General features: G+C 41.6%; 1 protein-coding gene across 4 annotated transcripts in view; it reads left to right on the plus strand.

Annotated features, from left to right (window-relative positions):
* The window catches only part of ARHGAP20 (Rho GTPase activating protein 20), a 90,998-nt gene extending 65,847 nt beyond the window's left edge, over positions 1-25,151 (plus strand). For all 4 annotated transcript variants that reach the window (XM_090029365.1, XM_090029383.1, XM_090029375.1 and 1 more), the window contains 8 exons: positions 1,670-1,736; positions 3,790-3,978; positions 10,441-10,619; positions 14,274-14,435; positions 16,331-16,440; positions 18,298-18,487; positions 20,579-20,693; positions 22,522-25,151. In XM_090029365.1, coding sequence (XP_089885491.1) covers positions 1,670-1,736; positions 3,790-3,978; positions 10,441-10,619; positions 14,274-14,435; positions 16,331-16,440; positions 18,298-18,487; positions 20,579-20,693; positions 22,522-24,269 — 2,760 coding nt within the window. In that variant the 3' untranslated portion in view covers positions 24,270-25,151. The remainder of the gene's footprint in view (positions 1-1,669; positions 1,737-3,789; positions 3,979-10,440; positions 10,620-14,273; positions 14,436-16,330; positions 16,441-18,297; positions 18,488-20,578; positions 20,694-22,521) is intronic.
* Positions 25,152-25,513: the final 362 nt, after the last annotated feature.

Genomic DNA, 25,513 nt, shown 5'->3' on the forward strand with positions numbered 1-25,513 from the left:
GGAGTGATGTGAGTGTATACAAGGGTGAAATCCTGCCCCATTTGTTCATGCCTGCCTTTTTCTTTGAAGTGAAGGGCCAAGGGCTCTGAGGCTATCTGTCTGCAGTGCTGCCACTTCACATGTGCAGTATAGAGAGGGTTGGGCAGCTGAAATCTGCAGAAAAGTAAGATTGAGCTGGTTTTTGTTTCAGAAGGGAGGTCTGGTAGGTCACTGGGAGGATGGTTGATTAAATGTGCTTTAACCATTGAAGGAGAAACCCAGATTTAAGTTCATTCTGTGCTGTAGACTGTCTGTGTGACTTTGGACAAATTGCTTAGTCTCCTTGGGTAGAAACAGCCATTGACTGACATCACATTTATGCCTCTACAACAATATTTATGATGGCACAAATACCAAGCAAATGAATGTCCCTGTCATTTGTTGCACCATATCAGTAGCATGATAAAAGGTACTTATAAATTCTGCTGCTTTTAGGCCGTCTACTTGCTGTGTGATAAGAGAGTGTGGGCAGTTCTAGGAACTTAAGGGGCCAATCTTGCTCACCATGGATAGGATCAGGCCCCTAGAGTACCTTCCTGGCTTTCCCTGTTTACCAAGATGCCTGGGGCACATTTCTATAGGCTGGAAAAGTCCCCTGAGGGTCCTGGAGTGGAGGCACAGAACCCAGAGAATCCTGGGTGCGCCTTTCCTTCATGCCAGGACCCACATAACCCCAGGTCTCCATGCTGGGACCTTCCCCATGCCTCTTTGTGAAGTACAAGTCAGGGCAGGTCCTGGCAAGGAGATGTGGGATGGTGCAGGAGCCAGGGGATTCCTGGGGCCCTGTGCCTCCATGCCAGGACCCGTGCTGACCCATGTCTCCGGGTTGGTGCAAGACTTGACACACATCCCAGCACACAGAGGCACAAGATAGCAGGGATCCCAGTCCAAGGTGGTCCATGGGAGCTGGGAAATTCCTGTTGCTCCATGCCTCCTTGCCAGGATCTGTGCCAGCCTGTGCTTCAGGCGGAGGCACAGGTCAGCATGGGTCCCTTTGTGGAGGCCTAGGGCACAGGGGATTCCCCAACTCCCATGGTGCCCTGTGGCAGAGTCCATGCTGACCCATGCCTGTGTAAGTCAGTGCAAGACCTGACACAGGGCAGCAAGGGACTCAGGGAATCCCCAGGTGAGGGGAACACATTGTCCTTTGCCCTGCATCAGGCAGGGGAAATGTTCCAGCATAGCTGATCCACTTCAGTTTGACAATTTCTGTTTTGATGCTCTGTGCTTCTCTTCCCCACCTATACTATGGTGGTAGTAGTAGTTCTCTACCTCAGAAGCTTGTTCTGAGGATAAATGCACTGCAAAGATCAGATAAGCACTTTAGCAAACTGTTCCCCCCCCCCCACTGCTACTGTAGAGAGAGATGGATCCAAGTAAGTGAGGCTGCTAGAATTGTATAGATGTCCTGTCACTTGTGCTGCTTGGATCTTGCCTTCACAGCCCATATTGTGTGGCATGGTAATACAGATATTTCAAAGCTTAGCTGTTCTGTTTATTTGGGTATTATAGGAGTAGAAGCTATTGAGAGAGTTCCCTTGTTTCTAATCCCTTAGGACAGACTATATTGTGGTGAGAAACTTAATGTACTACAATCTCAATGGCTGGTGACTTTTGATTTTTTTTAAAGGGCTCTGAAAAAGACTACCAGTTGTGGGTGAATTCAGGAAAAGAAGATGCTCCTTACCCGCTCATAGGTAAGTGTCTGGAATGGGTTTGCTTTCCAGCATTCACTCATTAACTTTCACTTTAAAAAAAAAAAGAAAGAAAGAGATACAGAAAACCTGAACTGAGGCTTCCTAATTTTGTTGGTTTTTTTCCTGTTTTTTCTTTACTTCCCTGTCTTGAGGGTTTGCCTTCATGAAGTGCTGCCCAGATGTGGTTGAGTCCTTTTTTTGCAGGCCACTTCTCCTTCTGTCATCCCCCCCTTGAAAGTCTTTGAAAGTACCACATCTTTCACCACAACTTGTGCTGTGTTCCATTTGGTACAGCTCAGTCTTCCTCTTGCTGCCAACCTTTCTAATAACTTGCATCCTCTTACGGAGCCTTTTTGGCTTTGTCATATTTCCTCCTCTCTTGCCACAGCATTGTTTACAGTGTTTCCCTGTTGTAGCAGAAACTCAGCCTGTGCTGGGGAAATGCAGCATACTAAAGTTCTTCTGTCCATGATGCAATTGCGTGGCAGAAGACTGGACTCAGTGACCCAAGAAGTGCCTCCCAGCCCTATGTTTGTCTCTGTTGACTAGCTGACTGAAAGCAGCCAGGCTGTGACCCTCTTGCTGAAATTGAACCAAACATTGTCAATTCATTGCCTAAACTGACTTATTTTTTTTAGACTATCCCCTCAGGGGCCTCCACCAAAACCCAGTGGGCGTTAGATTAAGGTTTGGAGTGGCCCATGTCTGATTTGCTTCAAGGATTTGACCCCCCTTTTCAATGCTGAGAACTTTCCATGATCTGCAGTAGTAGTTGTATCACATTAGATTGTGCAAATGAACAGAATTGTTAGTGGGAACAAGAAGTGTTAGTGGGTTTTCTTTTTCTTGCCTCAAATCTAGCCACAGCTAAATCATCCCATTCCTTCTCGTAGCAGACTTAACCCCAGATGTCTTATGGACCCAAATATTATTCATATTTTATAAAATGTCAAACCGGTGGATCTTTATAGACAGTGCAAACTGCTCTGGCTTTGAAGCACACCAAACTGTCTTCCAGAGTCTCATATACAGTGTAGTTTGCATATACTCATGAATAGTTTTAAATACAGCTTCACGGGATGCAGAGGTGGCAAAATCTTTTTAGTTGATTGATCCTTATGCAGTATGTAATCTATGGTGAAGAAGGTGTATACTGGTTATTAATTGATGCGACCCTAGATATTAACTCAGAAGTCTGCTGGATATATTAAGGGCCCAGCCTTTTTCAGATGTACTTCAGAAGACAGTTTAGCTAAAGCATGTCAGATTCTTTCTGCCTTGCATCTTTGGTTGCCTGCACAAATAGGCTGGACCACGTCTAAGCACAAGTTACATCAATTTAATTAAAAACATGTACCAGCACCCTTGTAATTAAATTAGTCTAAGTTCTGTGTATAGACAAGCCCAGGGAGAGCTTTTCAGGTAGAGTTTTTGTAAGATCCCCTAGAACTGACTACATGCTGTAGAGTCCCTGAGCATTGCAGCTTGGCCAGGATAGAACTAGTCTGTATTTTATTAATCACACTAACTGTGTGATTAATATTTTCTTCCTGTTTCAGCCTTAGGAACTATCATTGAGTGCCTGTCTGCATTGATGGGTGCCCAGTTACCAGGGACAGAAAGGGAAGATTACTTTCATATTGAATGTAGCATTCCCCTTTATTCCCTTTGCTTGACAAAATTTTGTTCATGGACTCCCAAAACTCCATTTCTTGCCAGCAATCTGGGAAACCTAATAATGAAATTTTTCAGCACAGCAAACCAAACAGTGAAAAATAAAGACTGGATTTGAAAAAAATATCACTCGTAATTTTCTGTTGGCTTTTGCACAGTACAACCACAGTGGGTCTGATTTTTCTAGTACCTCAGTTTAGCTTTGAGTGTAATGGCTTTATGTGCCATCATAAATTAGAAAAGCATCAAACCTTTATTCTGAGGTTACCAGGAAATAAGTATTGGTGGCCAGGGTGCATAATATGCTGCTTCTTCAAGGTATACTGAGTTTTGTAGGTTCTCAGTCCACAGAAGATAATTTTGATTTCTCTTTGAGCAGGACATGAATATCCTTTTGGAATTAAAATGAGTCACATTAGAGATGCTATGTCTCAGACACAAGGATCAAAGGACTGTGCCTCCCCTTTGGACCTTCAGGGGTCCTTATTAATGGAACAGCTGCCCCGAGACCTGCAGTGCCAGTTTATACTCAAGCCAAGTCGTCTGGCTGTGTGCCAGCAACTAAATGGTAAGTCCATCACTCTCCTCACAGAGGCTTCATTTAGCAAGAGAGTGTTTAGGTTTTGTAGCTATTGTAGAAAGAAAGCATGTGGCAGGAGATAAAGAAGGGAGGAAGAGGGCAGACATGCACCTTTCAGCCAAATAAGAGAATATGATACAGTTTTCTCTTACTCAAGTTTGCTTTTGAGTTGCAGTTTATATTTTTTGAAGTTAATTTTTTTTTTTAGAGAACTGCTTGTCAAATGATCATTCTAATTGCAGCAAAGCCAGCCAGCCAGTTCTCTTCTGTCCTGCTTGTTTGCTTTTATTAATGGTTTATTTGCTGATCAAGGAAATCCTCTTCCTTAGCAGCCTTACTCTTCTGTAGCAGGCAAGATGGTTTTGCGGTTCAGGTCCTAGACCAGGAACTCAGAATATTCGTATTCAGTTACTAACCCTGCCACAAGGTTCCTGAATGACAGGCAAGGCATCTTGACTTCGTAAGGTGCTAACTGTAAACACCGCCTTCTATAGGGTGACTTGGATACTTATGGTTTGGCATGCGCTTATGTACCTTCCTGAGCTGGGGACATAATCTCTGTATATCAGTTCCACTAGAGTAAAATGGGGATACTTTCTTTTTCCTTCTGATCCTGCAAAGACATCAGCGCATACATGCTTAATGCCTTGCACTGTGACTCCAGTGAGAATAACCATTTCCAGGGCATAGAGTTAAGCATGTGAGTAAATCTTTAAGAATTAGGGCCTTTGATTGTAAACTTTCTGGGGCTGAAGCTCTTTCTTATTTAGTGGTGTATAGGTGTATAGGGCTTTGTATCTGCATTGATCATGTTAACACTCTGAGTATAGTTGGGGCCTCTGCACTAATGCACTATTAATCATAATGCGGAGGTGTGAAATTAATGCACTGGGAGAAATGTGTTTTGCATCTCTCCATCAGCTCATATTTTGTGGATATCTTCACCCATGATGTATAGGTAAATTCCATTTTTAATGTTTCTTGAAATTAATTACATATATGCAGTATTGTCCATTTATATTGTAAATTATACAGGAAATTAATTACACTTTATATACATTCATTTCCTTTTTAGCCTCCTAGTAATTAGCATTATATATTACTTCATGGCATATTTTAGGAATGAGGCAATTTAGCAAACAGGTGTAATTAGCTTTATAGGCACAGCTTGGCACCTGACATTGACTGGCAAGAGAAAACAGAAATGCAAATCAATGCTGTAAAGTTGTCACTGATAGCGCTGTGCAAACTACTGGAGATAAAGGAAGGCTGCTGCTGCATCTTGGTTTTTGGGTCAGCAGAGGGTTGGGACAATGCTCAAACAATGCACAAGCTTTGTGTAAAGTAGGAATAAAAGGCAATTGCTTTGTTGAGCTTTTCTATTTTCATCCTTGACTGACAAAGCAGTTTAAAGTGATGCAAAGGTTAGGCTGTTTGCACACCTGATTAACATGTGTTTTCATGTACTCCTCTTGGCTTGCACTCCTGAGCTTTAGTTTAGGAAAACGGAGAAGGGCAGCGCTGCAAAGGCCAGTAGTCATAATTCAGCATTCAGCTGATCTTCAAGTCATCTGGCCAAAGGCTAGGTTGTTGTTAGTAGCTGCCAGGTGACACTATGTACCAGAAAAATTCACAACAAATTGAAAGGGGAGGAGGTCTGAGGTAATCAACCTTGGGACTCCTGATGCTTCACTTGATTTTAGTAGGAGTTGCCTAGGCATTCCATTTATTCTGTTGGGTTCTTTGAAATGGGATGAAAAAGTAATCTGGAAACTTGTGCACAAAATCTACTAAAACTTCTAAGTGAGTTTGCAGCCACTGAGGGATATAGTTGGCTCTTTGTCCACACACAGTGTGGCTAATATACAAGTAGCAACCGTGGAAACCTCATTGTTTTAGCCATATGTTGTGCTAACAGAATAACGTGCTTATGTTGAGTACATTATGACCCCTAACCTATGTCTGTGTAAGCAGTTTCCCAGTCTATCCCCATTGCTCTAACATCCCAGGGTATCTTAACCCTGGTGATACCTGTGTTGCTATACGTGCATGACACGCTGTCCCTTTCTGAGGCAGAACAGACTAGCTGCCAAGACCATGCCAGAACGCTCCAGCAGTTCAACAGCATGATGGTAGGTGTTGACATGCAGACACAGTTGACAAATGTCTGTAATGTGAAAAAGTTGCTATCCTTGGGCTAACCAAGTTGATGGCCCTCCCATGACCTGGTTATAAAAGCACAGCAGTATTTACAGCATGAAAGGGGTTTAAATGTGTGTGTTGCCTCTTTAGGAGGCTTCTAGCACACATGTGTTAGCTTAATTTATTACAACATAATGAGCAAAAAGTGCTTGTTAGCACATGCCTGTAGAGTATTATAAACACACATTTGGTTACCATTTAACTTCAAATAGTTGACCAGTGTGAATTATTTGTCTGGCATCCAAATTGTTATGTAATCATTTATTAAAAGAGAAAGGAGAGTACATTAGGTTGGTCTCCATACAAAAAGGAAATCTCATTGACCATGGAAGTATTCAGTAGTATAAGTTTTAGTTGAGAGAAGCCACAGATTGCTAACCAGGTTAGTGTTTGGGCCAGTTCAGAATAGTTTCACATAAGGCAAAAGTCTGTCACTCTGCGTGGCAGTAATTTGGTAGAACTGACGGGCAACGGAATCGCCTTCATCATACCTACAGTACAAGCAGCACTGACTTGGACTGCACCACAATGATTAAGGCACATCGTGCCAAACTTGCCACCTCCAAAAAGATTTGCAACCAAGGTGATGTTATTGTTTTACCATTTTGGCCCAGACTAATTCACAGAAGGAAGCCCTACAAGTTCCAGGCCTGTGTTCTGAAGTACAAAAGTACTGCCTTAGCAATACTAAATAACCTATTTGTGTTTCAACCTAGAAGAAGCTGGAGCTTCTCTCACATATTATCTTCTTGCATGTTCTGGCAAAGATATGCATGCATCCCCTTTCTTCCCCACACTTTGTGATTTCCTTTCAGTCATGCCCATGCACCGTGGCAGTGGAGTGGCTTTCCTAGGCTGGAAATCTCTTCAGGCTAACTAAATGTTTCCTTCTGTTGCCGAACCAGGAGGATTTTTTATGATACTGGCTTTTCATTGTTTTAACTTATTTGTTCGTTTGTATTCTAGGGTTTGGAATAATATTTAAAAAAAAAAAAAAAAGGTTTTCCATAGCTCCATAAAAGACTTTTTTGAAGGTGACCAATCAGTAATAAACATAAAAAAGTAGGACTGGAAGAAACCTTCTGTCAGTTGAGTCCAGTTCTTTTTCATTCACAGGCAACTATTTACCCAGGGAACTCACAGAATTCTTCACACCCTCATGTCACAACAAGAACACCACATGGGAGCTGGCTCAAACTGGCTGTGGTGCAGAGGGTAGGGAACAGGGAGAGCCCAATAAATAGTTGTTTGTTCAGCTCCCAGCCTCCAGGCTGCACCAGTGCCTTAAGCCAGCTCCAATGCAATCCTAGGGCTGAGACTGAAAATCCGCTGATATTTGGTTTCAGCCCTGGGGTCTCACTGGAGCAAGTTCTAGACTCTAGTGGGGTACTAAGAACTATGATGGTAGTAAGTATTTCATGTGTGACTGCTCAGAAAACTTTCCAAGCCGTAGTAATGCTTACTATGATCTACATATAACTCATGTGAAGTGTAATGTGTGACAATACCCTAAGAAGACATGTTGGAAGCAAATGCTAAAATATACATAGGACTCCTGCATGGTTTGAGCAGGCTCCTTTGCTCAAGAGGTAGAGATGCCCCTGCTGAAATAGATAAAGCAAGGAGAGGCTTTTGCTGATATTGGCAAAACTCTTCCAATGTTACAACCTATAGGTTGTAATATATACATTTTCTATAGTTTTGTAGCTATCTGTCAGTACTCAAAGGGAAGGGAAAGATCTCTTGGGTCTTCCTTTAATCTCTTGAGCATATTTTGACAACCAGTTCTTGTCCTTGTAGTCATGGGTAGATCTAGAATTTTGAAAAGGGTGGTGAGGTACATCATCACATATAAAGACAACATATATTTTTCTCCAGTTAAAAATAAGCTAGAAGCTTTATCAATATGCTAGGGACCTAGGGTGGTATTATTCAGTTTGACTGAGGTCAAAACAAATATAACTTCATTGGAGTGAGTTTAAAAAATTTGCAGGGCTGTGAAATAGGAGCTTCATTCCCAGGAACAGCTAACAGACAACAGCATTGCAGAACAGAGACTAGCTTGAGTGGTGCAACATCAAGACCATTAAAAAGAAGAGATGGTCATTAACACCTGTGAAATGAAGAGTTTAGAAGGCATCAGGTAAATTTATAATGAGCCATAAAGTCCGTTGACTCCCTCAGCACTGCCTGATTAGAGATGTTGCTGCCACTGCCAGGTGGTTGGTTTTAAACTTTGGGTGGAGCAAGAATCAAGAGGAGTGCAAGCGCCCCAGTGCAATCCTCCCTCCCCACCATCCCTGCTTGCAGTGGCAGGACATTGACAGTGTTCTACTTTCCTTGTGCCTAATTAAGATGTTCACAGCGTTTTTGGCCAGTGTGTCTGCTAGTTATGCATTATTAAGACTAAATTAGACAAGTGGGGGCCAGCCGTTCTGGCTGGCATACCACAAATTAGCCCCATAGCCTTCACATGCATTACTGCCATCCTCTTCCCATCAACTGCTTTGCCTCTTTTTCCCTGCTCTGTGCCCCTACCCAATCTGCTGCTCTGCTTGTTGCTCCCTGCTCTGTGCTACCTGCCTGATTTTTAATATCTGTTTTATTTCCTGCCCTATCTGCTGCTGTGTTGCCTCCCCCCCAATGCGTGCTACACACAGAGGTTGCCCATGCCACTTGTTGCATGTGCTACAGGTTAGCCACCCCTGTATTTGACAAACACTTTTTTTAGATGGGGATAGTTTAGATAGGGATGATCCTACCTTGAGCAAGATGATGACCTCTGGATGTCCCTTCCAGCCCTAGTTTTCTATGACTTTGTGACACTTCTATAAAGGGAAAAGGTCTTCTGAATCTAAACAAGAGCTTTATACTTTTCAATTGCAATGAGCACAATATACAGAACATAGTAATATCCTTGCCACCGCAAAGGTAAACTTCCAACCAATGAACCTTAGCCACACTCTTATATCTAGTTCATCTGTAACAAAAATAAAGTTTTTAGACATCAGTGGTTATTCCTTTCTTCTGACTCATGACATGTTAAATGACAGTTTTGAACTTTGTCATTCCTATCATTCTTGAAGCTTTGGCTCATTTTTAAATGTATACTTTACATAAGTTTACTCATGGAAAGAATCTTTCATTAGCCTTTATTGTCAAAATTTTCAAATTTAAATTTAAACTTTCCTGTAAATGCTTCATTAAAAGACTTCCACCCCCTCCCAAAAGGAGCATGGTCATGGAATGATACATAACAAAAATCACCAAAACTGTAACGACATATGCCAGAAAGCACAGGTGGTAAAAGTCTATAGTATACTGAAGCTGATGTCTTGGGAGGTACCACATCTTGAAAACACAGGAAGTAGAAGCTCTATAGATGCACAGAGTTTAAGGATCAGTTGGCTTTGAAGAGAAGATTTATCAACATTACTTTTTCTATTTCATATTTCCACCTTAAAGAGGCCACTGCATCTCTTTGCTGTTAAGCAGTTGTTTATACATGCTGAAACAGAGAAATGTGAAGAAATTCCTTTTGCATATAAGAATGCCTTGTGTTCCTTTCCTGTGAGCTGTGAATACGAGCTTCTGTAAATAATGCTGTTCAGAGCTTTCAATATTACCCAACTTCACGAAAACCACCAAAATGAATGAAGAGTAACCTGGCCAGTCACACAGGGCCAGCTGGAAGATGCTGATTAAAGCCAAGGTGTCAGCAAGTGCACTGATTAATGGGTTTACTCTCTGCAAAGTGGGAAGAAAGACAGCAGTTTATTTTTGTTTGTAAATGCACCATATTCTATCAGCTGACTCTTTGTCATTAGGTGTGGAAAGAGCTGGACTAGATTACCAGTGTACAACAGCACCAAATATATATATATTTTTTAATTTAACAAAAATGGGCATATGGGTAGCAAATGAATCATTTAGTGCAGTAACGATCTAGATTCAAGTGAAGTCGAAGACTGATTGTCTTAATTCTGCATGTACAGATGCATATTCAAGTTGCAATGTAGCAGTGCAGTGTAGATCTTTGACCCTTCTAAGAGGCTAGATGATAAGATGCATTCTCCAAATGCTCATGTCCACATGTGGCTCACCATGGACTAGGCTGAGCCAAATGCCAAAGACTTAGTTGTGTTGATAGAATTTTTTCCTTCAAAACCATAGCAACCACCACAAAACAAATATTGGAAATAAAATTGAAATACGTTTCTTCTAATAAATACCTCACTTCTTCCTCAGAGCTCAGCCAAAAACCATTTAAGAGGAAAAGGTCAATTATAAACTGGGCCTTTTGGCGTGGTCCGGGCACTCAGATGGACAATACACCAGTGTCTCCAACATCCCTGATTCCTGGGAAGCTCTTCGGCCTCTCCTTGTCAGCCATATGTGAGAATGACAACCTGCCCAAACCTGTCTTGGTGAGTTATGAAGCTGCTTGTTACCTTTGCCTGGCAAATGAGTATACAGGGGAGCAATTTTGCCATACTGCTCAAATGACCTGACCAGAGAATTTGGGAGGAAACCCCATCTCCATTTTTAAGCCAACATTTTGACTGTCAGCACAAACTGAGGTCAGGCCTGGTTAATATGAATAAGATCGTACATTGTATAATTTTTCTAATGCTCTTTTAAAATTGGCCTGTCTTTTCTATGTAACGCGCTATAGTCCTGATTCCATATCCCGTACTCGGGCAACACAAGAAGTGCCAGTGGGCACATCTACATGTGCATTAACGTGCTTTTACTAATGTACATTACATTCATTGCCTCCAATATGAGGTCCTAAATAAATGTGCATTAGGTTGCACTAATGTGCAGTAGCTCAAGTGCATACTTTTTAGGTGACACTTACTGCACAGTAGCCTATTTTACTGCATGTTAGCATATTGACATGTTTTTTTACATACCGCTTTAATGCATAGTAAAATAAGCTACTGCACATTAAAGTGCACATGTAGGCATGCTCGCTGAGTACTATTCAACTACCTAACATTACGTGGTATGGCATAGACTCTTTAAGGGTTTGTCTGCACTAAAGTGCTCTCAGCGCTTCAGTCTCCGGTGTTCCTGAGAGTAGCTTTTGGGGGTGTTCTTCTGTGTCTGGAGTGCATCTCAGTGGAGATGGGTTGGCTGTCCTTTAGCCATTCAGTGCTGGGACTTGCCTGTTACCACAATATGCACAAACACTAAGTTTAGAAGCCAGATCTTCCACCAAAGTAAGTTAAGGTAGGTCAATTTACCCTAGCTAATGGTTTGCCACAATGTAGCTGGAACGTTCTCAGCACTGTTCAGACCAGGACTTTTCAGAGCCTTCCATGACATCTTTTTTTTATCTTCTTGCTGCAGCTACTGGTGAATTTGATTGCTCTAAGTCAGTGGTGCTCAACCTTCTGGCCCCATGGGCCAGATGACTGGGGCAAAACTGGTCTGCAGGCTGGATAGAGTCCTGCCCCTGCACCAAGCATTGGGAGTGGGCCCTGGTGCTGGGCAGCGTCCCCCTTCTCCCCTGCTGACCAAGATTTACTCCTGGGAGTGGCACTTCCCCCACCCAGCCTTTCACACCACAGTTGGACCATGGGGCCCCATGCCACCCAAGCCTGGCCTTGTACATTGCAATTGGACACCCAGTCTAGCTGTTGGGGGGCCAGGCCTCCTTGTGGGTTGAAAAGTTTGGCAGTAGGGTAGCACTCTCCTGCCACCACACTTCCAAACCAAGGAAAGCCTTGTGGGTTAGAAGACATGGCACCATGGTCTGGATCTAGCCTGCAGGCCTGAGGCACCCCTGCTTTGGGTTACTTGTTCCCGCCCCCCCCCCCCCCATGTTAGGATACACTTAACTTGAAAAATCTGTTCATTTATTACTCCCCTCTAAATATTACAGGTATTTCAAGCCAAATTCAGTTCATTCTGTTTGCTACAAATATGTCTAAAACAGTGGTTCTCAGAAAATGTTAGTTCTTAGTTCTCACTTGTTTTGTTACTGAGGAAGAATAATTGAGCAATTTAATTCTTCTGTTGCAAAGACTCAGTCTACAGCAGGTCAGGGTGTTCTTGATACTATGGATTCCTGTTTGAAATCTCTGGGTTTATATTGTGAATCATGTAGATGTTTGCACACTTCCTAGTTCTAATATTGAATGGCACCCTGTGGCACACTTAAAAAAGGATCTCGTGGCACCTCAGTGCTGCATCATCCTGGCTTAGAATCACTGCTTTAAAACAAACCTTTTTAAAAGCTTTTATTTGGAAAAATTAAAGTGAATAAGTTCACAGTTGCAACTGTAGTCTTAAAGTTGTGGTCTAGAATGTTGTGGTCTGAAATAGATATAATGTTTAAACCCCAAAATGTAACTTTCTTTAATTGCCTGCAGTGCTTCTGCAGGATGAACATGACACGTAGGAGTATGGTATAGGATTTACCTATATGGTGAGGTGAATTGGGAGGCCCAAAGCCCAAAAGTAGGTTTGATGGTTTCTGCTTTAAAGCCTGCACCTTTAATATATGGGTCTTGCTTTAACTTCTGTCATACAAAACCATCTCAAACCATTAACCTCCACACATTTAGTTTCTTTTGGCTTAATATTTTAAGAGGAGTTGGCTAGTTGTGTTGATTCTTAGATTGAGATCTTGCATTGTAGCCCAACTATACAGTTGTTCTACATTATTACAAAGAAAATGGAAATGCGGGTGTAAATACTGTTCATGTGAATGGTGCATCTGGTAAAGTATTTTGTACATAGATGAACAGTTGAGAAAGGAATGTGAAAAGTAGATTTTATTTAAAAAATAATAATAATAATAAAAAAGAATCTTTCCATTTGGCATATTTGCACTTCTGTGCTTCAGGAAGGTGACTCAGCAGCCCAGACTGAAATGAAACAAGAGCTGTTGCTTACCTAGTCAAGTTACAGAAACTCACTTTAATGATGATGCACTCTGTACCAATATCCCATCCCTTGCCATATACTCAGTGATGCATGCATGCATAATACTTCCAAACCCAGATACTCCTTTGCACATACTCTACAAAAACCAAATGTGGTGGATGTTGGCTGTGTTGCCTGGCCCTCTGCAGCTGGAAAGTGCTCAGGTAGTACTGTGACTAACATGCTATGAAAATTTACAGAGAATAGAATAATTACAGTAGGGTGGAAAATAATGACGTGCTGCAGCAGAAAAGATCTCCAACTTTAGATTTCCTTCTCTTGGCCGTTTTTTCATCTTCTGTCTAGAAGAAGAAATCAGACCTCCTTGATACCTCAGAAAGACTTGAAAATATACTTGATCTCCTGTCCCAAAAGTTTTTAACATACTAGATATATAATATGTGGGCAGGAGTTCTAGTTCTACCTGTTTGTTTCTGTGAAGCCTCATTGATTTCAGAGAGGTTGGTGGCTCTGTTTAATGGAGAACAGTATCTAGATGGTCCGGTTCTGCAACTCCTTACATTGGGTAGCTCTTTGAAGTCAACAGTCTACTTGCAAAGTAAAGTGCAGCTCATTGGGAATAAGGGTGATGGAATATAAACCTTAATAAGGATTCAGAATTCATATTTGTTATGAACATGAGAAGCACTTTTACCACATTGAAAGAATTGTGGTGTGGTCTTTAGGCTACAGACTGATCAACTAAGTCAGAAATCTTAGCCTGTGTATGTATAAATTCAAAAGACTAGGTGAAGAGTGCAAGTTTTACACCTTCCTATGAAGCAGGTTCTTGCTATAGTCACCATCAGACACAGGATACTACACTACTGGGCTGTCGGTCTCTTCCCATACATCAGTGTTGTGTGATATTTGGGCAGTTCTGTGAAGTTGTGATGCATCAGATCAGTACTTGGCTGTACTACGTGATATGAATATGGTAGCACAGATCATGTCAGTGTCAGAAGTATAGCTTTCATAAGAGTTGTGTGCAGCCTTGGGAATATGCCCCATGTGTTCTTTGAATGTTTGTAGGGCTCATATGTCTTCAGGTGTGACTCAAAGGAAAATAAAATAGCATCTTGCTTGTAAGAGATGGTTAAAGAATCTGTTCCTAACAAGGCTTCTGGCTTTTTAATTTTGTACAGGACATGCTTACCCTTCTTTATCAAGAAGGGCCTTTTACCAGGGGCATTTTCAGACGGTCAGCCAATGCAAAATCTTGCAGAGATCTCAAGGAGAAGCTTAATTCAGGAGCTGAAGTGCACTTAGCCTGTGAATCCATATTTGTGACTGCATCAGTGTTTAAGGTATGCAAAAAGCTTTTCTTTTCTCTCTGGATGGAAGAACCAGCCTCTCTTCTGACAATGATCCAATTGGTTTTCTCCAAGGGGAGTTAATTTGTTTCTCTAAATGAGCCCTAACATTCAATCTCATCTAGAACATGTGAACTCTCAGACTGTGCAGGGCAGCCTTGCAAGGTCAAATCTTTATTCTGTTAAGTTGATGAAAGCTCTAGACCACTGTGAAGTGTATTATGTTGCCCAAAATATTGGGTTTATTTCCCCGGGGATTGTTGTACAAAAAGTAGTGCTTTAACAACAATATTGTTTTGTGTAAAGAGCATCCCCAATCCATAGCTGTGCACCACCTGTGGAAAGGACTGGCGCACTTTCCCTATTTTATTACCATACAGCTGTTTATGTGAAAGCGTTACTTCAATGGTACTGTAATCTCCATATTGAAGTATTGCTTGGAAGTGTGTAATAGAATTTTCTTAACATAAAATGCTATCCCTTGTTCTGCTATCCCTGATGCCAATGAGTGAGGCTGTAATTTTGGTTGGGGAATTTTTAGTAAATTTCAAAGCGGGATCCAATGTAGTCTCCTGTCTGACGGTGTTACAGGGGATATCATGTGAGAGTCGAATGGCTATGTGCATGTTTTAGGAGATGAAGGAGAATAAAGATATATAAAAAGTCTACTGACTTAATTGTGGTTTTTCTCCCACTTGCAAGATTCTGGGGATTTCAGGATTAAAAGATTGCTTTAAGCTCACTGTCTCAGCAACTGCCATCACAAAATTTTAGTCTTTCCTACGGGTCACTGCCTCTTCATGCTTCAGTTGTCTGCCCTCTTCCCTAGAGGACTTTAGAAAAAATGCTGCTGATGAAGCAGCTATTGCAAATGAATCAAAATTCTTCTTAGCAAAAGGGATTTTAAGTAATCTAAGGAATGGATGGGTCATTGCTCAGTGGATCAGTACAGATTTGGATTCCTCCTGGCACTGGATAGTGAATGTATACCCATACTGTTGGGCCACATGCACTTTAAGAGCAATCACATATGCTTCTCTGTTATCAAATGGTGGTTGCCAGATTCTGGGGCAGGATATGATGACTTCAGAGTGAATTGGTAGGCAGAAAATAGGACCCGACTGGGGATTATGGTCTACATGCTATTGGTCTTGAGTGAAGCTGGTAAAATAAATAAATCCCAAATTTTTACACACACATATCTGCCTTTGTGATTCCTCCTAGTATGTTTGATCCTCATTAGATTTTGTTTTTTCACCTGGGTTGGGGAAAAGTTCCCCTCTAAAACACACACTATTTTTATTTAGAATATGAAAGCCACCATTTTGTTCTATGGGTGAATTTTGACTCCAATGCAGAGGTGTCTGTCCTCAAAACAGTGTCCCAGTAGAGTTAGCACAGTGCATAGGCATTAATATACTTGATCTCAGCTATGTAGAACAGCTCTACTTTGTAGGTGCCTCTTTGGTTTTTGGAGTGTAGCAAGGTTCTGCTCCTTACGCAGTTTCATGCCAAGTTCTGAAGACAGTTTGCTGGTGCAGGGGGGAGGTAAGGTGAAGTCAAATGGTTAGTACACTGAATCTGTTGCAGTTAAAAATAATGGGCCTCTAAGCAAATTCTTTCCTTCTGTGCAAACAGACAAAGCATTGGTAATTGCCTCCATTTTGTCAGAAAAGGGTCAAGAGAGGGTCTGAAAATATCCATTTGACTTAGGATTCAAGTCTGTTTCAGTTGCCAGAGATCTACTGCTTGGCTTAGCTGCTACATAGGGTGCACAACAAGCCAGGCACTGCTGTCCCATCAATGCATTATCTCTTATGTGTAGCATTCTGTTCTTCCCCAAACAGCTGCTCATATGTTTTTATCCTTCCTCTCTCTCTCTGAATAAGGATTTCCTTCGGAGCATCCCAGGCAGCATTTTTTTATCCCAGCTCTGTGATAAGTGGATTTCTGTGATGGATCAAGGGAATGATGAACAGAAGATCAAGGGCATCCAAAGGTAATTGTTTTATATCATCTCTCAGGAGACCTTACAAAACATACCCAAAATAGTGGAATGTCAAAAATTAGGTATACAAGATGCAATAAAGGAAAACATTTAAATAAGTATTTAGGTGCATACCTAAAGTAATATTTAAGGGCATTCCTGGATCTGGTACTTTCCTGAATTGTTGTCTCTAGGACACATCTACTTTGAGAGCCTATGACAACAACTGGATTTCAATAATTTATTTTCACAGAAATGTTTCTTACAGAAAAAGCTGTATAAATCTACAGTTCTCGAGGTCTGTATTTCTGCATACCACCACAATCTTGCTGGGGTCGTTTGACCCCGGTGCTCTTTCCTGTCATGGCAGGGGGTCGGACTAGATGATTTACTCAGGTCCCTTCCGACCCTAGAAACTATGAAACAATAGAATGACTAGGAGCTACTTTATTTAAGTGTGGAGGGGCAGGTGTTGGGCTCTGGAAGGGGATAGATAGTAACTACCATATTTTTTCACATATGACAGACACCTCCCCCACTACGTTCATCCTCCCCCCTTTCCCCCCCCACAAAAAAACCCCAAAATTGGGGTGTGAGTATTAAGCAGGGAAGCTGATTTTTCTGCCTGCTTCTCTTGATCCTTGCTACACAGTACAGCAGCTGTGACATTACTATTCAGACAGCTGTGGGAGTCATTTGACTTAATGGCTTATTGTTCTTTATTCCACAGTACCTAATGGTCATCTCTCATTTTTAATATTCTTGACGTTCCACTAATCAAGCTGACCTTTCTTAGGGCAATTTTGCCATCTGCTAGCTGCTCCTAGAGACTCACAGTCCTAGAGACTCTTTCGCTCTTTTCAAAATCATAGATCTACCTATAGAGAGCTGTCTTTAATAGCACCTAGGATCTCAGCTTTTCTTAAGCTGGAAAGACAGGGTAAGTCAACTGAAGATTAGGCTCTCTGCAAACATAAACCTGGAAATGTTTGTTCTTCATTCTGCTTTTCAGAAACAGGGTGCATATTATTTTCTGGGGTAAATTCTATGTGATTAAAATAGGGCATTTGATAACTCACATTTTCCCCCCATTTATCTCTAACTTCAGTGACTGTTTTGAAGTAGGGATTCACTTGTGATTGAAATGGTGGAGCCCAGCAAGGTGGGAAGCCCCATTGCTGAGAACATTAAAAATAGGGGTGCATCTACCCTGCCCCAAGGGAACATCCTCAGAGTGTCTTCATTACCCCAGTTCCAGATTTGGAGCATCCAAAATGGGAGTGGGATTGGGTGGGCAGGGCTTGGTTCTCGACAGCAGTCTTAAGAGCACCACAGAGGCAGTGCAGACAGTCCTTTAGACCAAGCAAAGTAGTAGCATGTCATAGGGAAGAAATTATTTTACGCAAGCAGAAGAGACTAGGTGATCTCTTAAACAAGGGCCTTGCTGATTCACACACAAAGATAGGGGGATCCAGTATTAATAAGTGAATTTTGTAGCTAAGTGAACAGAAATTAGCAAATAATTAAACAAAAAGACAAGGAGAATTGAAAATTGTACTTTATCAAATAAAATAACTGAGCATAGGTTTAATTTATTCTTAGAATACTTCAGTGTACCTGAGCAGCTGTTGTGGTTTTTCCTGTAGAAGATGGAAGCCATTATATTTGAGTAGGAAACTTCTCCATACCATTTGCCATTTTTCTTCTGAGAAGATACTTAACTATAAGTCATTTCTTCTTGCATTCCCCCTGCCTCCAATTCTGTAGTTCCATTATTTTGTGTCCCTGCATGTGGAGAATGCTCTCTTCCAGCTTGTTTTTGTCAGGTCACTAATTAATAGAATTACACTTTTGTGTGTGTCTTCTCAGGCTAATGGAGCAGCTTCCCAGAGCGAATGTGGTTCTCCTGCGCTACCTTTTTGGCGTATTGCACAATATAGAAAAGCAATCAGAAGACAACCAGATGACTGCATTTAATCTAGCCGTGTGCATTGCCCCTAGCCTGCTTTGGCCACCTACTCCCTCTAGCCCTGAAACAGAAAGTGAATTCACAAAAAAGGTGAGAGAAGCCACAATTTTGTTAAGGCAGGTCTGTCCAGTTTCAGAAGGCCAGGGTATTTCATGGACCAACTCCCCAGCCTGTATGTTCATTGGCTCCTCCATTGTGCTGGCAGTGCTCCCGGCCTTGCCCACCAAGCAGTGTGAGCACGACATGGTTGCCTTCCAGCCCTGTGCTCTCTGGGCCACACAGCCACATCCCATCCCACCCGCAGGGAAAAGATACAACTTGAGGAAGGAGCAGGGTCCAGGAAACCATGGTAACAGCAGCAGCTTCCATAGTGGTAGGTGGAGTGGTGCCTGGGCAGGAGCCTGGGGGCTGCAAAATAACACTTCATAGACTACGTGAAGCCTGTGGGCCACCAGTTGGACCTGTGTCAATGAATCTCTGTATTCAGCCAGCCTAGTTGTTTTGTAACCAGTAGTGACCATGCTTAGCACTTTTGCAGGGACTGGGGCTTCTTTTCCAAATACTCTACAGATATTTATTGATTTGTCCTCACAGTACAAAGGGAGAAAGAAAGGGATGGAGATGATAAACAAATGTCCATTATATGAGCAATGTATCTGAAGAATCACGAAGGTGAGGAGGTGAGCTTTAATTAAGATGGTCCCCAGGCTGTATATGGTAAGGGGGAGGTGGAGAAGATGCAGAGGAAGAGGTACTGCCAGTGTCTGGACCTCAGTGGGTGCGTCTGCATGGGATGCTACTATGTAGTAGCAATGAGCTACTGCGCAGTATCTTTTTGCAATTGCGCAGTAGTGCCAGTGGGCTTTAACAATGATGCAATGCTATTGCACAGTAGTAATGAGCTACTGCAGAGTAGCTCGTTGCTAAAGTGCAGTACCGTCTGAAAAAGCTGTATGGTGACAGTACTGCACAGTAACACCGGTTACTGCACAGTCCCTGCTTGTGTAGTTGTAGCCAGTGACTATTGGCTCCATGTGGAAGATTCTCAAAGGCAGTAGCTATGAGCTAAGGGTAGGAAGACCAAGCACCATCAATCTACCCAGCTACTTTGTAGGACAGCAGTGCTGAAAATGGTAGAATCAGGTGCCACTGGGAAGCTATCAATAAAGACAATGCTATGGACAAAAGAAGGGGAAGGGGAGTATGGAAGAAGAAGCACTGTTATGGGAAATGTGTGAGGCAGTTGCCCAAAGGGGAAAAATGGACATTTGCAGAAAGCCTGTTCAAAAGCCTGTTCATCCTTAGGAGTCGAATTTATACCCCAGGTGTCTGTCACCAGGACACTGGCTAATTTCTTAGAAATGTGTGAGGGGGGTAGTTTGTTAGGGGTTGCTGAGCCACAAAGGAGGCAGGATTCGTGGGTGAAGCAAGTGCAGTGCCACGCATTTCTCTTCTGCATCACCTTCCTTCTCCGTGTCACCAAGCCCTTAATCTTCCAGTATTGAACCCCTCTTCCAGATTGTGAACCAGCCTGAGAGTGCCAGGCTGTACTTGGGAGGTTTGGCAGTGGACTGCGTGCCAGAACTAGCAGCCAAGAGTTGGGGTGGGAAGGGGAATGAGGCCCAAAGAGAGGAGATAAGGAGTTATCTGGTTCTGGTTGAAAAGGGCCAGAGAGTTGAGATGGTCTTGAATCTGTGCAGATGAAAAAGCAGCACCTACAACAGTAGTGGGAGGGCCAGTGCCAATGTATACTAGATAATTAGTGTGTCTATTCTGTTTCTCTTAGTGCAGAGTCCTTTAGCATTCTAAGGGTTAATATAGGCCCAAAGAAAGGATGGCTTTTGTTTCAGAAGGTGTACCTGCTTAGGAACAGTTGGGAAATCCAGTATATTATGTATTGTTTCCCTATTCCTTTTTCAGTGTTATGGTGAGGTAATTGGCATATGTTCCTGCTACTGTCCCTGCTAGAACTGGTTTAGATCTGAGTACTTACCTGGGTTATCATCACACAGGCTGTTGTAAGACCAAGACTGGGGCACCACATAATATATCCACACAGTGCCTGCAACATGATTTCCAGGAATATTTGTGTTGCTTTGTGTTTGCTGCTGATCTATGCAATGAGTTTTGTTTTCAACTCCAGTACAAGATAGTGATCTAACTGCCACTGCTTTGTTGTAGATTTCCATTCTGGTGCAGTTTCTAATTGAAAATTGCTGCAGGATTTTTGGAGAGGAAGTGACCTCCCTCTTTGGGGACATGCTGATAACATGCAACAACAGGGAAGATGGCTCAGGTAAACCATTGTGTTGTCTGTGGTAGATAGCTCAACCCAACCAGTCATCAAAGCAAGTAGATCTTAAGGAAGGCTGTTTTTCTCCATTCAGGCATACACATTTGTATGAACTCTTCTTCATTTCTCCCATGGATAGTGATTCTTATCTGATAAATAGGAATCCCACGATAAATTTAAGCACACAACTCAGACCAGACCATTCTCACCTTTATCAGGAATCCATTGGTTCTATTTCTAAGTGACCAACCCTTACACATTTACTGGAATGGTCCCACGTTTGGGGGTTTGTTCTTGCTGTTCCTGAAGGATCACTGAAAGAGTACTTTTGTCCAGATTTTGAAAATGAGAACTGAATTGGCTATTGCTCCTGCCACAATCATACATTCTTACACCGTTGCACCAGAGTGAATTAGCTCTGCCTAAAAGCAAAGCTTACCCACACTCTTCACTTAGCGTAGCTGTGCTAACCAGAATTAAAAGTGGCATAGGCTACTTTTCTGAAGATTCGTGGTATGTCTGGAACACAAGTGTGTTCCAGTTTGTGATCCAAAAGTTGGTCACTGTTAAGAAATATGCCCCTCGACTGTGGCATTTTTGCGCCAAAAGGATATTTTCCTCATGTTTGAGACACTCAAATTCAGGATTGAATACTGCCTATGTTTAAAGTCGGATATCCTACCATTTCTGGATTGGAAACAACTGTTCAGAGGGGGATAGCTCCCCTGGTTTCCAATATGACTTGCAAATTTTGCTTCTAGGAAAGACGTGAAATTTGGGCATTAAAGTGGTTTCTGAAAGTGTTATTAATTACGTCTTCTCAAGCCCCATACACATAGTAAAGCAACATTCAGTAAAGGCAGGGTAGAGACAAACAACCACAACACCAGTTTTAAGGCTCTTATTTAAAAAAAAATTCTGAGCAGCATTTCCATAAGAATAAAAACTGCATGTACCACATGCAGTATGCGCAACAGCCTCACCTGAATGTTTTACTGGCATTTTGCATGAGTTACACAACTGGCTGTGCTATGCATAGGGATTATAGCTGTCCCAGATCCCACAGGTGGTTCTCAGGTTCTCTGGTGTAATGTGACTAAATTCCTTCTTCATTTATGCCAAGGCAAGCGCATTTGGCTGCGGTCTACTTTTTAACCTGCCACTGAGATGAGAACTTGCCTTACAATATAGTCAGTAAAAAAAAAATCTCAGCTCTGCATCAAAATGTTAAAGGTCTGCTCAAGCCAAACACAGTCCATGAGGCTAGTGTAGCTACAGCTCGCCAGTTTCTGTAGCTAGCTGCGTACAAGTGATACAGCCTATGTCACATCCTGCCACCTTTATCTCCTCAGACTGAGCAATCAGGTACCTATTTAAAGTTGAATCAACTGGAGGCTGCCTTCAGCACAAGTCCAGAGCAGGTCTCCTACTCCTTAGCCTTAGCAAGGCATGTTAATACGACCTGCCTTTTTATATATATATAAAAAATTGGGCAGAACATTTATAATACTACTTAGAGATGTGGTTGTCTAATAATGTATTACACTTGTACTAGTCCATACCCTAACGTAAAATCACTGCTGACACAGCATTTACCCACATGGTTAAGTGCTTTGTTGATTTGGGGCATAACAGGACTCATTTCTATTATTCTATTTTAAAATCGGGAGAATTCTTCTGAGACTATCCTTTGTCCAAGTATCTTGTCTAAAAAGTCTCTACAGGGCAAGTGGTTACCAAAGGAAAAGAGTATGTTTGAAGCCAATGAAACAGTTTGTCATCAGCATTGTTTAATCATAGATATCCTAATGTGTATTTAATCTTCTTACAGATCTCTCTTCCTTTCACCTGAATGATTCTTCATATGACAGTTTGGAAAATGAGCTGAATGATGATGCTGACTCTTCATTTAGTGACTTGATCAAAAAACGGGGTCAAGATAACAGGAGCAGGGACTCTGTCTTGACGCTAAGTGATTGTGACTTGGACCAGCCAGAAATTGAAGAGATTCAAATTAAGCTTCCATCCAAGTCAAAGCCTGTAAGAATTTCTACTGGTTTACACCACAAATCTTCATCAAAGGATCGCTCTGAAAATGAGTCTCTTTGTTCTGATGCGCTGGGCTATTCTTCAGCTGTCCCAGATGCTCTCAAAAACTCAAGAAGGCACAGACGGTGTTCAGAGCCATCCATTGGACTTCCCACCTCTAAGTTAACCCATCTCAGCGAGTGTCAGGATAACACAGTGCGTAAAGCCAGCTGTGATGCTGTCTTATCTCATGTAGATGAAGACTATCTCAAGCAGCTGCGTTCATTGCAGATGGAAGGGCAAAAGCTTATTAATCAGAGTTTGGTAATGGGAATTGATGTTGGTCGGAGTAGCATGCGAAACCAAATGGGTGAAAAGAAAGACTTAGCCAATCACCTCCTGCCACCGACCCCACTGAGATTAAACATTTGCTCAAGAACTAGCTGTTCTAGTTTATCTTCTCCTGGAACATCTCCTTCTGGGTCCTCAATGAGCTCTTTGGACAGCGCTTTCTCCCAGTTTTCAGACTATTCAGTTTTTACCCCAACTGAGACCTCCTCTCCTTTGGACTGTGGATTTCAGTTTCAAAAGAAACATGGAGACCTTTCTCCTGAATGCAACCCTTTCTGTGGCATACACCAAGGTGCTGGAGTTAGCTCTTTTTCTAACCAGGTTAGCAACAGCAGCTCAGTTTGTGTTAAAAAAGAGAGTCTTGAGTGGCCTCCTCAAAAGAGTCCCGTTACTCTGCATCCCAGCACTTGGTTAAAAAATGGGGCTTCCACAGTGAAAAACTGGACTCTCCGAAAAAAGGACAAAGCATCTAAGCAAGAAGAGAAGAAAAAGACAATTATCAAAATCACTTTGGAACCACATATGGACCCTTCAGATCCATTAGAAGATAATCTATGTCAAGAGCAATGGCAGATACTGAAAGCACATGTATCAATGGAAAAAAATACGGCCACAAAAACAGTACAGGATGACACTGCTTCCTCCACTCCTGGAAGTGGGCAGCCATCTAGTGCTCCATTTTGCCCCACAGAGGTAAAAGACAAGAGACTTAAAGCCTTGGAGCTGCTAGCTGAACAAAGTAAGGAGGAGGAAGAAGCAGAGGAAGAAAACTCTCAGCTTTTGTCACATAAAAGACAGCCATCCAACCCAGTCATCAAGTGCCCAAATCCAAGTGCTGAAGATGCTCCTGAATTGGGTGCTGGACATGAACTTTTCATCAAGGACAGTTTAAGTAAGACTGCAATGTCCATGGAGGTAGATGGCCAACAAATAAACTCTGAGAGCAATAAAGCTTTGCTAAGCACTGAATCAAAATCTATTGATGATGAGTCTGAAAGGGGTTTCTGTTTGTCTCTAAAAACCACAAGGGCCGTTGATGGATGTTTGTTTAAACCAGATGTTGATAAATCTCATCAGAAAGTGGAGACAGGGACTGACACCGTGATCCAAATTAACAAGGAAAGGCTAAAAAATCATTGCAGCGATCCCATGTTTGAAGAGATTGACCAAAGGATTTTTGCAGAAGAATCTTATGTTTAAAATCACTACCATAAACAAATGCCTTTGGAATTACTCTGATCAGCCTAGGTTTCATATTCTAAGAGGATAAATTTCATTGAGGAGTTATAGGATTCATATTGTCATCATGAACATTAAGAGAGTCACTTCCCCACATAATTTTTAATTAAAGATTGCCATCCTAGGATCCAGAAGCGCTTGGTTCCAAAACAGTGACAAGTGCAGTAGAGTGTTTTGTCAAGAGGGGAAATTGTATATCCTTCCTGTATTAAGTGTTGTGGATATAAGTCTGTGTCCTCTGTGGTTTTGATGTAGTAGGTGAAGCCACCATAGATGCCATACCTGTGGTATTAATACTACTGTTTTTAAACTATGATGGTTATTATTTTCATTGTCCTCCAAGAAAGAAATGTAGTACTTTTTTATTGGTTTACAAGGTATCTCATTAGTTCCCATCACCTCTTTCTCTTAGCCCATGAAAAAAACAGCATATGCTCAAAAAGGAGGAAAGCTAAATACCGAAGCTTATATAACTCCCAACTCTCTGTATTTCATTTATTGTGCTCCATTGGGTGTTCTGTTCATGTTTAAGTTGTGAATAGTTTATTAATTTTGCTGTAAAATGGCATTATATATTATTGCAAGCAGAACCTATGTAATTTTATGCGCCATCTAAATCATCTTATAATATATTAAAAGTAATGCATTATATAAAATGCTTTGAGTTTGTATAATATATCTTGATAAATTTTGCTATTATATATGTTCTGAAATAAATGTGTATTTTTGTACTTGCAGAAATTGCTGCTAACTTTACAAGTTTTGTTTTTGTTGTTACGGCACTGGTATTGACGTGTATGCATTCAATGCTGTATACTAAATAAAATTCATTCCATCATTAAGTTAACAAAAATGAGGTTTCAAGTAACTCTTCAATTTGTTAATTTTGAAGTTGTGTATATTTACCATGGATGGGTTGTGAAGTTTAATGACACTTCTTAAAATTATAATTTTTCTTTCTCTAGGTTGTGATGCTAATGTCCTACTGAAAACTTTTTTTTAAATTTGGCTCTTTATGAAGAAACAGTAGGCTTTCATTTTGGTAAATAAATCTTGCTGAAAGATGAACACAGTGCAATAGTTCTTTAGGTGTCAGTTTTGTAGGGTTTTTCTGGAGAAAAAAGTCCCTGATTTCAAAGGGAATTTTGCGTGAGAATGGTCAGTAGAATTTGGCTTTTATATCATTCATATTAATTTGGAAAATG

The sequence above is a fragment of the Crocodylus siamensis genome, chromosome 1 (genome assembly GCF_052110815.1).
Source record: "Crocodylus siamensis isolate JL-2025a chromosome 1, ASM5211081v1, whole genome shotgun sequence".
Taxonomy (NCBI): Eukaryota; Metazoa; Chordata; order Crocodylia; family Crocodylidae; genus Crocodylus; species Crocodylus siamensis.